The sequence below is a fragment of the Onychomys torridus genome, chromosome 3 (assembly GCF_903995425.1).
Source record: "Onychomys torridus chromosome 3, mOncTor1.1, whole genome shotgun sequence".
Lineage (NCBI taxonomy): Eukaryota > Metazoa > Chordata > Mammalia > Rodentia > Cricetidae > Onychomys > Onychomys torridus.
In genome coordinates, this window is record NC_050445.1 from 14,615,691 (window position 1) to 14,631,144 (window position 15,454).

Below are 15,454 nucleotides of genomic sequence, written 5' to 3' on the forward strand. Positions count from 1 at the left end.
TCCTGAAGCTAAGAATTCAGAGTAGCCTTCATCTAGAGGGGAATCGTCTTTACTCCCCATGCTGGGATTTGGTTTGGCTTGGGCTTGCACAGGTCTTGTCCTAGACAGATATCTTGGAGAATGTCATTGGGAGGTATCTTGGAGAATGTCACTGGGAGGTGCTACAGATCCCATCACTCTCTGGAGGCAGGTAGTAGTGACAGAAACTGGCAGTGAATGAGCAATGGAGAGGAAAGGCAGGGTGTTAGATGCGTTGTTTCCTTGGCCTCTCTTTCTTCCTTTTCCTTTTTCTTTTTCTTTTTGGTTTTTCAAGACAGGGTTTCTCTGTGAAACTCTGGAGATTGTCCTGGAACTCTTTCTGTAGACCAGGCTGGCCTGGAACTCACAGAGATCTGCCTGGCTCTGCCTCCCGAGTGCTGGGATTAAAGGTGTGCTCCACCACCGCCTGGCTTCCCTTGGCCTTTCTGGACCCACTTCTCAGCAGCTTCACTGGCGACTCACTCTGCAAGGCTCCTCTGTTCGGATCATACATTCAGGACCCACATGTCCTCTGGCTTTAGTTGGGTTCAGCGGTAAGACAGAAGGAAGTGTCCTCCGAGGAAGTGAGGTAGTAATCTTTAGTTCCTGTCTGTGGGGTCACCAAAGTCTGTGTCTCTAAACCAAAGATCCCAGCCCTAGTCATGTGTCACTTAGCTACCCAAACTCCCTGGGTCCTTCCCAGCACAAGTGTAATAAAGGCACTCCCTTCTTGGCCTTGGGCTGCTAAAGCAGCTCTGTCCCCAGTATTACTCTGCATCGGTACATACCTGTGCATGTAGCCCCTTTGCTAAAAAAATAAAATTTGCTTTTGTAACCATTTAAAAGTGTGTAGTAGTAGTGTGAATTACATGCATGTTGGTGCTTGATCTCTAGGACAACTTTTTCTTAAAAACTTCTAACTCCAGATGCACTAATAATTCCTCCCCATTTTCACTGTACCCTACTTTCCTGGTAACCACATTTTACTTTTGTTTCTATGAGTTTAAATTTTTTTAAATGTTTCATTTTTGAGACAGGGTTCCACACTATTGCTTAGGTAGTCCTGGAGTTCACTATGTAGCCCAGGCTGGCCTCAAACTTGCTGTCTTTCTGCCTTAGCCGATCAGGTGTCAGGATTATAAAGTCCTGTGCTCATGTCTGGCTCATGTACTTTGTGGAATTATACATGTAGTGTTTAATCTTTCTTGACTAGTTCATTTCACTTAAGTAGCCTCAAGGTACATTAATAATACATAGCAAATTATATGATTTCCTTTATTTATTTCCTTCATTTTGTGTATTTTTCCCCATTTGTCAGCTGTTGGACATTTAGCTTGCTTCCATTTTTTAGGGTGGTATGGATCATGCACAAATATCTCTGCAAGTCTCTGATTTTCATTCTTTTGGATAAAAAGGGCTCTTGGATCTTCTTTTACTTCTGAGTTAAATTTTGATGACATTCCTTTTTCCATAGTAGCTGCACCATTTTGCATTCCCACCATCAGTGCACAAGGTTTGAGTTTCTCCACATGCTCATCTACACTGGTTATTTTCTGTGTTTTCAGTGGCCTCCCTGCCTGACCTGAGGTAATAGTGCCATCATTGTTTTTAATTATTGAATTCTATTTATTAAATTTATTCCGTTTAAAATAATTACGTATCTCTGTGTGTATCTGTGTGTGTATGAGCATGTGTGTGTGGGTGCTCACAGAGGCCAGAAGAGGGTGTTGGAGCCTATGGGACAGGAATTACATATAGGCAGTTGTGAGCTGCCCAGTATGGGTGTTGGGAACCAAATCCTGGTCTCCTAGGAGATCAGCAAGCACTCTTTGACTGCTGAACCATCTTTCCAGCCCCCTTAATTCTGTTTATAGATGAGGAAACTGAGGAGGCCCGGAGAAGAACATTGACTGGCTCGAAGTCAGAGCTGGGATTTAAGCCTGGGTTTGTCAGCCACAGAGCCACTGAGGTCAACCTAGGATTCAGGACCGAGGAAGGAGAAACAGCAGTAGTGGGGTGGATATAGGCAGATTTTGTTTTGTTTTGTTTTTCAAGACAGGGTTTCTCTGTGTAGCTTTGCGCCTTTCCTGGAACTCATTCTGTAGACCAGGCTGGCCTCAAACTCACAGAGATCCACCTGCCTCTGCCTTCCGAGTGCTGGGATTAAAGGCGTGTGCCACCACCGCCTGGCGATATGGGCAGATTTTTAAAGAAAGCCACAGAGAAGGCAAAGTTAGAGTTTAGGGGAAGAGGGTAGTGGTGCCAGCATACCCCAGGAGAGGCTACCTATGAAGGTAGCATTTGCAGTTTGTTGGCCTGGCTTCCAGATGGTTCTCTTTCTGCCCCCTAATCCCTAGGTGAGTACCTGCTTTGGAGCCTGGTGGGAAAGGGTAGAGTCAGGGGTACTATGGATTCATGCCCTGACTGTGTTCAGCCCCTTGGTGGGGAAGGGCCTATCCCAGACTCTTTGACTTGGCTTCTAGTGCTGTCCATGGAACTTTCCTCCTACCCAAACCAAGGCCAATGAGAAGGGCCAGTCGGTCTTGACTTCTCTAGGGTAGTGGAGACTGTCTTTGCATTCTAAAGTGGGTCCATCACAGCAGTGTGTAGATCACAGAAGAACCTGGAACCCAAGCTGCTTGAGATCCATGTGAGGCTGTGGGTTAGATCCTGGTTGGCAGCACATCCCTATTCTGAGTGCTCAGTAGCTACATGTGGTTAGTGGCTACCATATGGACAGCACAGGATTCGACACATGATTTTATTCATTGTTCTGTACTTACTCTTCGAGACCTGAGTTCTGTACTTACTCATCGAGACCTGAGTTCTCTACTTGGGAGTATGTTGGCCACCTGCACTTGCCAGAGGAGGGCATACAGGTGGTAAGTGCTCTGAAAATACATTATGGTTTTAATTTGTATTTCCTTGGTGCTTGGTAATATTGAACATCTTTTCACATGCTTGTTGGTCATTTGTATTTCTTCTCTGAAGAAATGTCTATTGAAATAGTTTTTTCTTTTTTTTAGTTGGGTCATTTTGTTGTTGTTGACTTGTAAGACTTCTTAGATTTTTCTAGATATGAGTCCCTTATATGGTGTATTACTTATTGTTCTTGTCAGTGGGACAAAATGCCTGACAGAGGCATCTTCAGGAAGGAGAGGATTATTTTGTCATGTGCTGTGGGATGGTCTTTCTATATGCTGTGAATATATATGTGTTGCTACCATTGGTTAATAAAGAAGCTGCTCTGGCCTATGGCAAAACAGGTTATAGCCCCACAGGAAATCTAAGCAAAGGTACAGGGAGAAGAAAGATGGAGTCAGGGAGCAGCATGCCAGCAGACCAGTAACACCACGGCCACGTGGCAACACATAGATTAATAGAAAGAGGTTAATTTAAGATGTTAGAGCTAGCTAGCAAGAAGCCTGAGCCATAGACCAAACAGCTTGTGATTAATATAAGCCTCTGTGTGTTTATTTGGGACCAAGCAGCTGCAGGGCACAGGAAAACTTCCAGCTACATTCATGTAGTTTAGAGGTTTTGGTCCATGAAGGCTGGAAAGGCGTGGTGGCAGGAGCAGCTTGGTGCATGGCAGCTGGAGCTTGCAGTGCAGCTGTTTACATCTCAGCCAGCAAGAAGTAGAGAACATAGGCCAGAAATACAAGTGGCTGTAACCTTCAAAGGGCCACCTGTAGTGGCCTATGCCTACTTGCTGGGCCTCATATCCCAGAGGTTCTGTAATTTTCCCAAGTGGCATTGCTGGCTAAACATCTGAGTCTGTGGTAGATGTTTCAGATTCAAACCTTATGGTGGCTTGCATATAATTACTGCTGTTCTGTAGGCCCTCCCACCTTGTTGATTATTTTCTTCACTGTGAGGCTTTTTAAAGTTTGACACAACTCCACTTTGGCAACCTGTGCTTTTGGTGCTGCCCAAGAAACCATTGTGAAATCTCATGCTAAGAGGCTTTCCCCTGTGCTTTTTGAGATGGAGTTTAAAGATGAAGTCTAAGCCGGCCTCTCATTCCTTCATCTTCCTGCCTCAACCTCCCCATTGCTGGTACGTATTCCTATGCCTGGTGAGCCATGTTTTCTTCTAGGAGTTTTGTAGCTTTGGATCTCAAGTTTATATCTTTAATGTGCTTTGCATTTGATGGCGTATGGCAAAGACCCAACTTTGTTCTTTTTTTTTAAAAGATTTATTTATTATGTATACAGTATTCTGTCTGCACATATTCCTGCAGGCCAGAAGAGGGCAACAGATCTCATTACAGATGTCTGTGAGCCACCATGTGGCTGCTGGGAATTGAACTCAAGACCTTTGGAAGAGTAAGCAGTGCTCTTAACCTCTGAGCCATCTCTCCAGCCCCCCAACTTCGTTCTTTTGTATGTAGATTTCCAGATTTTCTGGCACAAGTTATTGGAGCCTAGTATTTTGCTACCACATGGTCTTACCACCAACGATCCCTTGATCATGTATGAAAGGGTTCATTTCTGGGCTCTCTGTTCAGCTTCATTGGTTTCTGTAATTCAAATCTGGGGTGCTGTTTCATTTCTATAGTCTTCCACAGTCCAAGGTCAGGAACCAGAAGTTACTGCATTTGCTCTTCTTTCTTAGGATTATTGTGGCCATTTGGGTGTTTAGACATTTTTAGATAAATTTTAGGATATTCTTCTACTGCTGCAAAATGTTACTGGAAATTTGATAGAAATTGTCTTGGCTCTGTAGGTCTCTTGGGTAGTGCAAGTGTTTTGTTTTGTTTTGTTTTGTTTTTTTTTGGTTTTTTTGAGACAGGGTTTCTCTGTGTAGCTTTGCGCCTTTCCTAGAACTCGATTTGTAGACCAGGCTGACCTTGAACTCACAGAGATCCACCTGCCTCTGCCTCCCGGGTACTGGGATTAAAGGTGTGCACCACCACTGCCCAGCTAAAATAGTTTTTTTTTTTTCTTCGAGACAGGGTTCCTCTGTAGCTTTGGAAGCTGTCGTGGAACTCACTTTGTAGACCAGGCTGGCCTCAAACTCACAGAGATCCACCTGCCTCTGCCTCCCAAGTGCTGGGATTACAGGCGTGTGCAACCACCGCCCGGCTTTTTGCAAGTGTTTAAATGAGATTAAGTCTTTCCAATCTATGAACACATGGTAGGGTGCCTTTATTTTTATCTTCTTTAATTTGTTTTTGCTCAAAAATTGTAACATTTATTTGTCACGTGCATGTGTGTGTCAGAGTGTGCAGTGCACACATGTGTGGATGGAGGTCAGAGGACAATCTGTAGGCGTTGGTTCTCTCCTTCTACCAAGTGCGTTCTCAGGATCAAACTTGGGTTCACAGGCTTGGTGACAAGGGTCACTGGATCAACTGCCTTGCCAGCCCTCTTTAATTTCTTTCAGTAATATTTCTCTTATTTTTTCAGTGCATAATTCTTTTGAGCCCTTGCTTGGTTTATTTCTGTCAGTTTCATGTGTAAGCACAGCGATACTTACCTTTCTTCTCTCCGGTTCAGATGCCTTCTCCTTCACTTTCTTGCTAAATTGCTCTCACCAGATTTTCCAGGGCTTGGTTGACTAGAACTGGGAAAGTAGGCATCGTTATTTCATTTATGAGCACACGGAGAAAGCATCCGGTCTTTCCCGAATTGAGTATAATGTCAGTTGTGCACAGCCCCTTCATTAGGCCTCCCTGGAATGGCCTGGCTGGGTGAGCCATCTGTTTCAGTTAGGACCCCAGCCGGGACATCTATAAAAGGTGTGAATGAGCTGGATGGTGGGACAGGCTGCCTAAGTGCTTATTCTAGCACTGCGGAAATGGTTTTCATGACCAGTTCTGGGCTTGATGCTTCGCGTGAGTTTGTGCCAGTTGCACTGATCAGCATAAATCTAGAACAACTTCAGTTTTTCCAGATGGCCAGCCTCTTCAGCAAGAGATAGCATTGGTTTCGTATTGTTAGAGCTTTATGTGTCTGGGTGTGTATGTAACACATTTTTGCATCATTGCTCACAGTGCTGTGTGGTGATCAAAGGAAGGAATTAATACTGTGAGGCTGATCATCAAAGGAATTAACAATATTGCCAGTCTGCAGAGCCTCCAGAGGCCTATGCCAGCCAGGAGCTGAGTCCTGGATTCGACAGTCCTGGATTCTTACATCTTTGTTTTTTTCCCACTTGGCTAAATTTTAAGCTTGGAAAAAAATTTTTTAACTACCAGGGAGACTGAATGTCTGAGTACCTACCTGTGTTGTGTAATGATTATGAGGATTTCAAGGATAAGGAGGATTCAAGCTCTTTGTGAAAAGCTCACTTTGCTGCCTGACCTAACATATAAGAAATGTTCTGTAAATAGTAGTTACTATTGAAAATGTGCATTAAGTTATATTGAGTGAGGTCAACCATGTGCTCCCTCTTCTTAGTGGACACTAGCTCCGAATCTTTGGATGCGAGTGTGTAATCTGAAGGATCTGAAGAACCCGTAAGGAAGCAGCTATGGTGGGATGGAGACAGAGGAAAAGGAGTCTAGAAATTTGTCTGATTTGACTTAAGTCCTGCTCAACAGGAGGGAAGCACGCCTGGCACTGTAAACCTAGTTTAGTCCCACGGCTGGAAAGGTCATAGGCCTGAGAGGAGAACCTGCCACCACCATTTTCCTAAACCAGCATCATTTCAGGCCGTATTCTAAATGATTATCTTTACTCCCACAGATAACTGTAGCCCTCATGCCTCATCAAAGAAGCTGCTTTTTACAGCAGATGGAGATTATTATAGAGACCCACCACTGGCCCAAAGTGCAGAGTATAAGTAACTATGGGGTGCCCAACCCGAAGCGATACATCTGTAATGTAGCCCCTACACCCAAAGCTCAGGGAAAAGCGTAAAGAGGGATTGTGAGAGCCAGAGTCCCCAGATGCCTGCTATTAAGTAATGTCCCTTAGGTATGACAGGGAAAACACATCCATGAAATAGCGACAATATGGTTGCCTGAACAAATCTAGCATAATGACAATACCAGATGACATGCCTAGGTCTCACCCCTAGATGAAGAGCTACATGGGGTCACTGCCTGCTAAGAGCATCAGTTTCTTCCATGAGTGAGCTCCTGCATGGGTGTCCAATCCCAAGTGATCAGCCTTGGGATTGCATAGCCTATGTTCATATAAGAAGTGCTAGATGTATAAACATGCATATGTATGTATATGTATATTTATTATATGTATGTATACACACACACACACACACACACACACACACACACACACACACACACAGAGGAGTGTTGGGGTGAGCCACGGTCATCTAGGGAATCCACAGAGTTTACTCCCCGGGATAGCCAGAGCGTTGGACTTCTGGGAAAGGTAGAAGACTGAATCATGAAAAGGAGGAACCACTTGGCAGATACCAAGAAAGTAACACTTGGGAGTCAGAGGGCCGCCAACGTGGAGAACTTGGCTGGAGCCCAGATAGTAAAAGTGATAGGCGGGGATCTCAGTGCTGCAGATGCAGAGAAAGCAGAGAAAGATGTTGTGAGCTACACAGAGAGACAGAAAGAACAAAAGGACAAACTCTGTCATGAAGGGAACTGAAGGGGAGCTAGAAGCTCCATAGCACTCGCCTTCCGGCGCCCTCTCTCCTCGCTGAGTGGTCTGACTGGGATCCTCGCCTGAGGAGACTTTTCCTTCTCTGGCCCTCAAACCCCTTGGAGCAAGAAGCAGGCCCTCTGAAAGGGTCGCGCACCTAGTTTCTCATCAGCTTCCATTCAATATGTCTGTACACGGAATAATAATACTTAAATAAGGGAGAATAAATTTGGGGGGACACAGGAGGGGGTGAGGGGAGGGGAGAGGTGGCAGAGGAGTAGATGCAGTGCTCATGTGCGAAGCTCTTAAAATAAAATAGGGCCGGAGAGATGGCTCTGCGATAAGACCATTGGCTGCTCTTTGGAAGGACCCAGGTTTGAGTCCCAGTACCCATGTGGTGGCTTACAACTGTCCATAACTCCACTTCCAGGATGGTGGGCACCAGGCATGCATGTAGTGCACAGACATACATGCAGGCAAAGCACTCATACACATAAAATAAGTTATATTAAAAAAAAAGCCAAATAAAGACTAGCAAATAAAATAAAACAAAGCCCTAAACCACTCTCAATTTAATTTGCAAATTATTTTTTCTTTTTTCTTTTTTGGTTGTTGTTGTTGTTTTTTTTTTCCTTTTGTTTTGTTTTTGTTTTTTGTTTTTCAAACCTGTCTCTGTAGCTTTGGAGCCTGTCCTGGACTAGCTTTGTAGACCAGGCTGGCTTCAAACTCACAGAGATCCACCTGCCTCTGCCTCCTGAGTGCTGGGATTACAGGCGTGCGCTACCACCGCCCGGCTTAATTTGCAAATTCTTTATACTCAATGTGTAAAGATGTGGAATAATTTTTGATCTGTTAGCTGTGCCTACAATATTCTTCTATCACCAAAATGATTGCTTGAATATTTTACTTTAGTTTAATGGACTTTTAAATGGGATTCAATGCCAAATGTGTAAACTTCTTAGAAAATGAACTAGCATCATTAGAGCAGAATGTGTGCACTTAAAAAATTGCATTAAACTCGGGAACTGTTGACATTCTACAGATGAGGAATGCATTTCTAACGCCACTCCCTGCCTCTGTGTTCTTGCTGCTCCCACATACGCTGTGCCTGGGGAGTCTTGGAAGCTTTGCTTTTGGATTGGTTAGTGTAATCTTGAGGATGGTTCAGTGATACAGCCATGCTCAAGCAAAAGTCAAGAGCTGGCATTCCAGGAGGTGGCGTTTGTGCCAGCACAAGGTTGCCATGGGTAGAAGCTGCACATGCTACTTTGTGCTCTAGTGTGGTCTTGAAATCCTGCTTTCTGTTCACTGACCTTGAAGAAAGGAAGGCGGTGAACGCGTGGTTTAGGACTAGGGGAGATGGGAGGGGGGCAAGGCTTGAGGAAGCTGGCGCCACTGCTTTAGACTGTTAATTAGGAGAAAATCAGGAAAAGGCAGGAGGTTCAAAAGGAGGGTGGGTGCAGCCTCATGAAGTGAATGCTATTCCTTACTGTCTTTCTCTTTCTTTTGGATTTCAGAAGTGGCTCTTTCCATATTATCAATATATGAGTAAATGGAAAATGTTACCTATAGAGCGTGCATGCATGTTTAACACAGCACACACACAGAGGTCAGAGGAGGTCGTGTAGCAGTTGGGTCTCTCCTTCCATCCACCATGGAAGTCCTGGAGACCCAGGTTTTGTCAGGCTTGGCAGCAGGCGCGTCTACCACCTGAACCACCCCACTGGCCCTACACATCACTTCCTGTGACTGTCATTCTTGTGTGAGTGAGTAGGAATCGGAAGTCTGGCCACAGAACATGTCATGGCACATCTGAGTAAAATGCAGCCAGGGCCATACCCTTGAGTTGGTCCCACTGTTTGTTACTGTAACCCAAGGTCCGCAGCAAGTTTCCTTTTGCTCATTTTTCTCTGTTTTGCAGTCATTTTCCCTAAGGCCACCCTGTCTCTTTTCTTTGCTCTGCAGTACTGGGGATTAAACCCAGGGCCTTGAAGTGCTAGGCAACTCCACTACCGAGCACTATCCCCAGACCTCTTCCCTTTAAAATTTGAGGCAGTCTCATAAAGTTGCCCAACTGGCCTTGAACTTGTGATCCTTTTCCCTCAGCCTCACTTGTAGCTGATGCTCCATAGGGGCTGTGAAGCTCAGGTGTGCAGTCTTTTTTTTTTCAAATACAGTGTTTGGAACTATGGGTCTCTGCCAGTTTATAAAGTACTTATAGACAAAGTCCTTATCTTAGACTTTGATTATTTATCTCTCAAAGCACGTATCCATCATCTCCTAGAAGATCAAAGTGTTGCTGAATTGTACATGAAAAACAAGGGTGTCTGTTCCAGCCATGATTTGTTATTTATTGTCTGACCTGTCAGCATTTGATAGTGTTCATCCCCTCTCCTCTGCATGTGTCTCGGTGTGCTTAGGGCATCAGAGAGACAGCTTTCAGGTCTTGGCTCTTTGCTTCCACTGTGGGGTCGGGGGGATCAAACTCAGGTTGTCAGGCCTGTGTGGCAATCATTTCTAAGTGGATTTATTGGCAATATTCAAGTTAATATAAAAACCTCAACTCTGCAAATGCTGTCTAGTGAGAACATTTCCTGGGGGCAGTAACTGGTAGGCCATTTCCTTTGCTGTGACCTTCCTGGAACGGCTTTCTCTATGGGGATAACTGTGCTTTTGTTTCTCTCTCCCTTCCTTCTGGTTCTTCAGCTATGACAGAGACTCCACCTTCAATGTGTTTGTGGGAAAAGGCCAGCTGATTGCAGGGATGGACCAAGCCCTGGTCGGGATGTGCGTAAACGAGAGGCGTTTCGTGACGATCCCTCCAAACCTCGCCTATGGAAGTGAAGGAGTTTGTAAGTTTACACTCTTTTTATAGACAAATTTGCATGCAGCCTCAAGGGAAAAAGAAAGGCTGAACACCCACAGCTAGCATTTCCATTGTAGATTTATCTCTTAGACATAGAAGAAAGGGCCAGCACAAGAATATCTAATGAACTCTCGATGAGAGGAGACTCTTTTCTCTCTCTCTCACTTACTTTAATTTTATTTGGAGGAAGGATGTAGAAAGAGCCGGCCTTTTGGAATTGTACATCAGTGATGGTTTGGAATTCTTTTGACTTCTGATACATTGACAGCAGTCTTCAATTGACTTTTTCCTTGTGGGATGTGAAGAAATGTTTATTTAACCCACTTAGGTCATTGATAACAGACCAAGGATTCCCACCTAAATCCAGCCTGGTGAACCAGTGAGGTTTTTTTTGGAGTAACTTACGGAGCATGGCGGAAGTGTGAGTGACTCAGAAGCTCCAGGATCAGTCAAAAGCCCCTTGTATGTGGATGATGCCACATAAAAGCTGCACCTCTGAGTTCCCTGCACTACTTCAGAGCACAGTTCCCCTCTGTAGCCACTGTTTACACTTTTACAACTTTGGGGGAAAACCAACTAAATCTTGTAACCTTTTCATTAGCTTCCCCGGCCTGCTGTCGTGCCCCCACCCCCGGAGGGAGTGATTCAACATGGAGAAAATAGCTGTCCAGACTTTCTAGGGATCTCTGTGTTGCCAGGAGATGGCAGACTTGCAGTGTGAATTCATTTCAATTTCTAGCTGGTGTGATCCCTCCAAACTCGGTACTTCATTTTGATGTGCTCCTGATGGATATTTGGAATTCTGAAGACCAGGTTCAGATTCAGACGTATTTCAAGCCCCCCACGTGTTCTCGGACTATCCAGGTGTCTGATTTTGTGAGGTACCATTACAATGGAACGTTCTTGGATGGGACACTGTTTGATTCCAGGTAAGTCCCACTGTTGGTGGCAGTGTGTGAAATGCTGTTTGGCTCCTTCTGGTTCCTTCTGTCATGTCTTCTTTCTGTGCTTATTTGGGAACCAGAAAATGTACCCTACCAAACTATGTCTAGTACCAGATCCTATCCCATATAGTTTTGGTTAGTGTCTGATTCTCCGTGGTGCCAGAGTCAAAATATAACACCTTAGAAAAAAATTAAAAACGATCTTGATTTAATTTAAACCTTATCTGAAGATCTGTATTTAAATGAAGAGCTGCATTTCCCAGCAAGCTCATGGGTGTTTGACTCATTCATATAGTTTGCTCATGAAAAGAGAAGGGGGAAAAATGAAACTCCAGAGCAGTATGAGGCTAGGATAAAAACCGGGGAACTTTCTGGGGTTTTCTGTGATGGCAGAATGTTCTTGAGTGGCATAGATGCGGACTGCTGCTGTAAATACGAGCTTTTCGCTTCTTCCTAATATCAGGGAGCAAAAATGGGGACATTCCTGTCACTAGGGAAGCATGTAGGCTCTTTGTTTACCTGAGATCTGAGAAACAACAACCCCAAGGGATGAATTAGAAATGCTATGGAACTTGCTTCCTCTCTCTTTTTTGTTTTTTCTTTTAGCCACAATCGCATGAAAACCTACGACACGTACGTGGGAATCGGATGGCTGATTCCGGGAATGGACAAAGGGCTGCTGGGCATGTGTGTTGGGGAGAAGCGTATCATTACCATCCCTCCCTTTCTGGCCTATGGAGAAGAGGGAGATGGTAAGTCCTCTCTCTCCGGGCTTCTCTCTTTCATCTTTATATGTTTATTTTTATTTATGGGTGTATATGTGTGTTCCTGCTTGTCTGTATGTGTACCACATGAGTGCATTGCCCTCAGAGACCAGAAGAGGGCTTCAGATCCCCTGGAGCTGGAGAGACACGCTCATGTGAGGTGCCTGATGTGGGTGCTGGGAACCGAACCTGGATCTTCTGCAAGAGCAGTCAGTGCTCTTAACCACTGGGCCATCTCTGAGCCATCTCTCTAGCTTCGTTGTGCTTACTTTTATTTGTACAGTTCAGTGCTTTTCATCCATGAAATACACCAGTCCCTTTGCTGCAGACCACTACCACCACCATCGTAGCCACTAGCTACCACATGTGGCTGTTTACAGTTGAGTGAAAATGAATTAAAATTAAAATTCAGTTCTGGTCACATCCTGACATTTCAGATACGCAAGAGCCACACATTGCTGAGGGCTCCTGAGTTTCTACAGTGACCTTTCATCCCATCATTGCAAGGGTTCTGGTGGAGAGTGCTAGTCAGGATCCTTCTGTGTGGAGCTTGCCTTTGCTCATGGCCGTCGGTGTTCATGGAAACACCGCATCTCTCCCCGCCTTGCCAGCTGCAGCCTGGGACACCAACAACTCTTACTTTTTATCTGTAAGCAGTATTTGATCCAGATAGTTTAAAAAGATGTAAACATCAAGATTGAGCCACCGATGTCTGAGCTGGCGAACTTCCCAGCTTTCCACCTTTATTTGCTTTATGAGTATGTGCGTGTTCTGTCCGGACAATCTCTAAGCATCGCGTTGGCTGAGGATATAGTGGAGTTGGTAGAGTGCTTGCCTAGCATTCATGAAGCCCTGGGTGAGTCCCTAGCACATAGGGGAGTGTGCTTCTAATTTCAGTACCTGGGAGGCGAGAGCAGGGGGATCAGGAGTTCAAGGTCATCCCCGGCTACCTAGTAAGTTGGAGGACCCCGTCTTAAAGTAAAAAATAAAGAGAAGTAGAGTGTTGGCTGATATATAAGGTTTATTAGTTATTCATATTAAATTTCACACATTCGATCATTCTGACAGTTGGACACAACAGAGACCTTTAGGCATTTAAGTAGTTGGCAAAATGAGAGCAGGGCAATTGAGAGGCCGAGCTGGAGGAAGATCATGAGTTCAGGGAAGGCTGGTAGGTAAGACCTTATTTAAACACACACACACACACACACACACACACACACACACACACACACACGTGGAATACAAATGAAAACATGGTGCTATTGAAGAAGTTGAATGGTACTCAGCTGACTATAACCAATGTAATCTTTTCCAAGCTGTTTTCTGTCTCTGTAGTCTGTAGAGCAAGGGAGAGGGGAGTCTGAGGGAGTGGGGCTCAGCCTTTCCACATTTTCTGTTTGCATGCTTGAGATCTGCAAACAGCTCTTCTGGTAGTACTTTCCTGTTCCTGTGCTAAAACACCATGACCAGAAGCAATTTATAGAAGGAAGGGTTTATTTGGTGTTACAGATCTGGGGAATGAGTCCACCATGGCTGGGAGGCCGCAGGCATGGTAGCGTGAGTGAGGTGAGAACTCTCATCTTCAAATGCCTGTACAAAAACAGAGACAGCTGGAAGAAGTACAGGGTTTTTAATCGCAGTGTCTGTCCCCAGTCACAGACTTCTCCAGTAAGGCCTTACCGCCTAAACCTCATAATCAGTATTACCAACGGGGGAGCAGGTGTTCAAATGCCCGGGACTATGGGGGGGGGCACCTCTCATTCAAACCACTATAATGTCTATTTTTGTTTGTTGGTGCTTGTGATCAGACGTGCATGCAAAAAATGTGCTATCCCATTGACTACAAACCCATTTATGTTCAGGTTGTCTCATTCATGGCCAGTGGGAGTGCATTCGTTTTAGCTCCTAAATCTCTTGCTTTGTAGCCAAATCTGGCCTTGAATTTCTGACCCTCCTGCTTCAGTCTCCCAAGTGCTGGCAAAATATTTTGGATATCACCTAAATAGCAAAACAAGACCCCAGCCTAATATGAGAATTGTATTTATTCATTTAAAGTAGATGACTAGTGCTTAAATATTTAACAATTTAAAGGTACTTTATATTTATGCAGTACTCTACTGTGCTCAGCTATGCAGTATAATTTAAATATTTGAATTTTGTGGTATATACATTATATCTCAGGAAAGCTGTGAAAATATTCAGTGAGTATATGTTAGTTCTAGGAACATTTAAACTCTGCAGTTTATTTTGATGCTTTCCTTTGGGGACTGGAGCAGTAGTAGATCACTCTCTTTGGACATGCAGGCTTGGGCCTGATTTTTAACAGCACAAGGAAAATGAAACAAAAGGAAAGAAACTCCTTTTTTTTAAACATTTTTTTCAAACAACATATTTTGATCATAACCTTTCCCTTCCCCAACTTCTTTCAAGTCCTCCCCACCTGCCTACTCACCCAACTTCATGCACTCTCTCTCTCAAAAAAGAAAAAAAAATAAACAAAAAAAAAAAGAAAGAAAGAAAAGAAAAGAAAACCAGTAAGACAAAAAATACCCAAACAAAACAAACAGTGGATGAGAACATGTAGTCCGTTTTGCGTTGGCCGACTCCCCCTGGGTATAGGGGCTGCCTTTAGATATGTTTGATAATCTCATTGACACTTCATTTGAGAAAACTGTTTTTCCCTTTTTCAGTGGGTATCAATTGCAAATAGCTTCTTGGTTAGGGTAGACTTGTTGTTTGCTTCCCCTAATCAGGGCTGGGATTTTGTCTGGTTTGAACCTTTGCGGGTCCTGTGCATGCTGTCACGGTTTGGGAGTTCAGATGTGCATCAGTTCTGTTGTGTCTGGAAGACACTAAAGAAACTTCCTTTTATTCTCTTTATCCAAAAGGGTAAAATATGTGGTTTGTTTAACTCCCGAGTCTTCCCGCTCCTGGAGGGGATGTTTCAGTTCCAGGGGAAACGGCTATACAACATACATAAATAATTGTCATTCTGAGTAGTTTAGAGAATAATGAAAAACAATAGAAGCATATGTGTTCAGTACAGATAGTTTTTTTTTTTTTTGAGCAAGGTCTAATTTAGTGCAGGCTGGCCTTGAATTCATTATGTAATTGAGGATAACTGAATTCTCATCATCTTCCACCTCCCCAGTGCTGGGATTATACCTGTGTGCCACCACGTCTGGTTTAAAGGCATCACTTTTTGTCTTCCATGTTTTTGTTCTGAGGTTGGTTGAATCCATGGGTGTAGAGCCCATGAATACAGAGGATAGACTGTGTCCAGTGCATCCTCTC

General features: G+C 44.2%; 1 protein-coding gene across 1 annotated transcript in view; it reads left to right on the forward strand.

Annotated features, from left to right (window-relative positions):
* Positions 1-15,454, forward strand: part of Fkbp9 (FKBP prolyl isomerase 9) — a 50,608-nt gene that overhangs the window by 11,521 nt on the left and 23,633 nt on the right. The window contains exons 2-4 of the mRNA XM_036182076.1: positions 10,290-10,435; positions 11,189-11,378; positions 12,000-12,145. Of these exons, the coding sequence (XP_036037969.1) occupies positions 10,290-10,435; positions 11,189-11,378; positions 12,000-12,145 (482 nt within the window). The remainder of the gene's footprint in view (positions 1-10,289; positions 10,436-11,188; positions 11,379-11,999; positions 12,146-15,454) is intronic.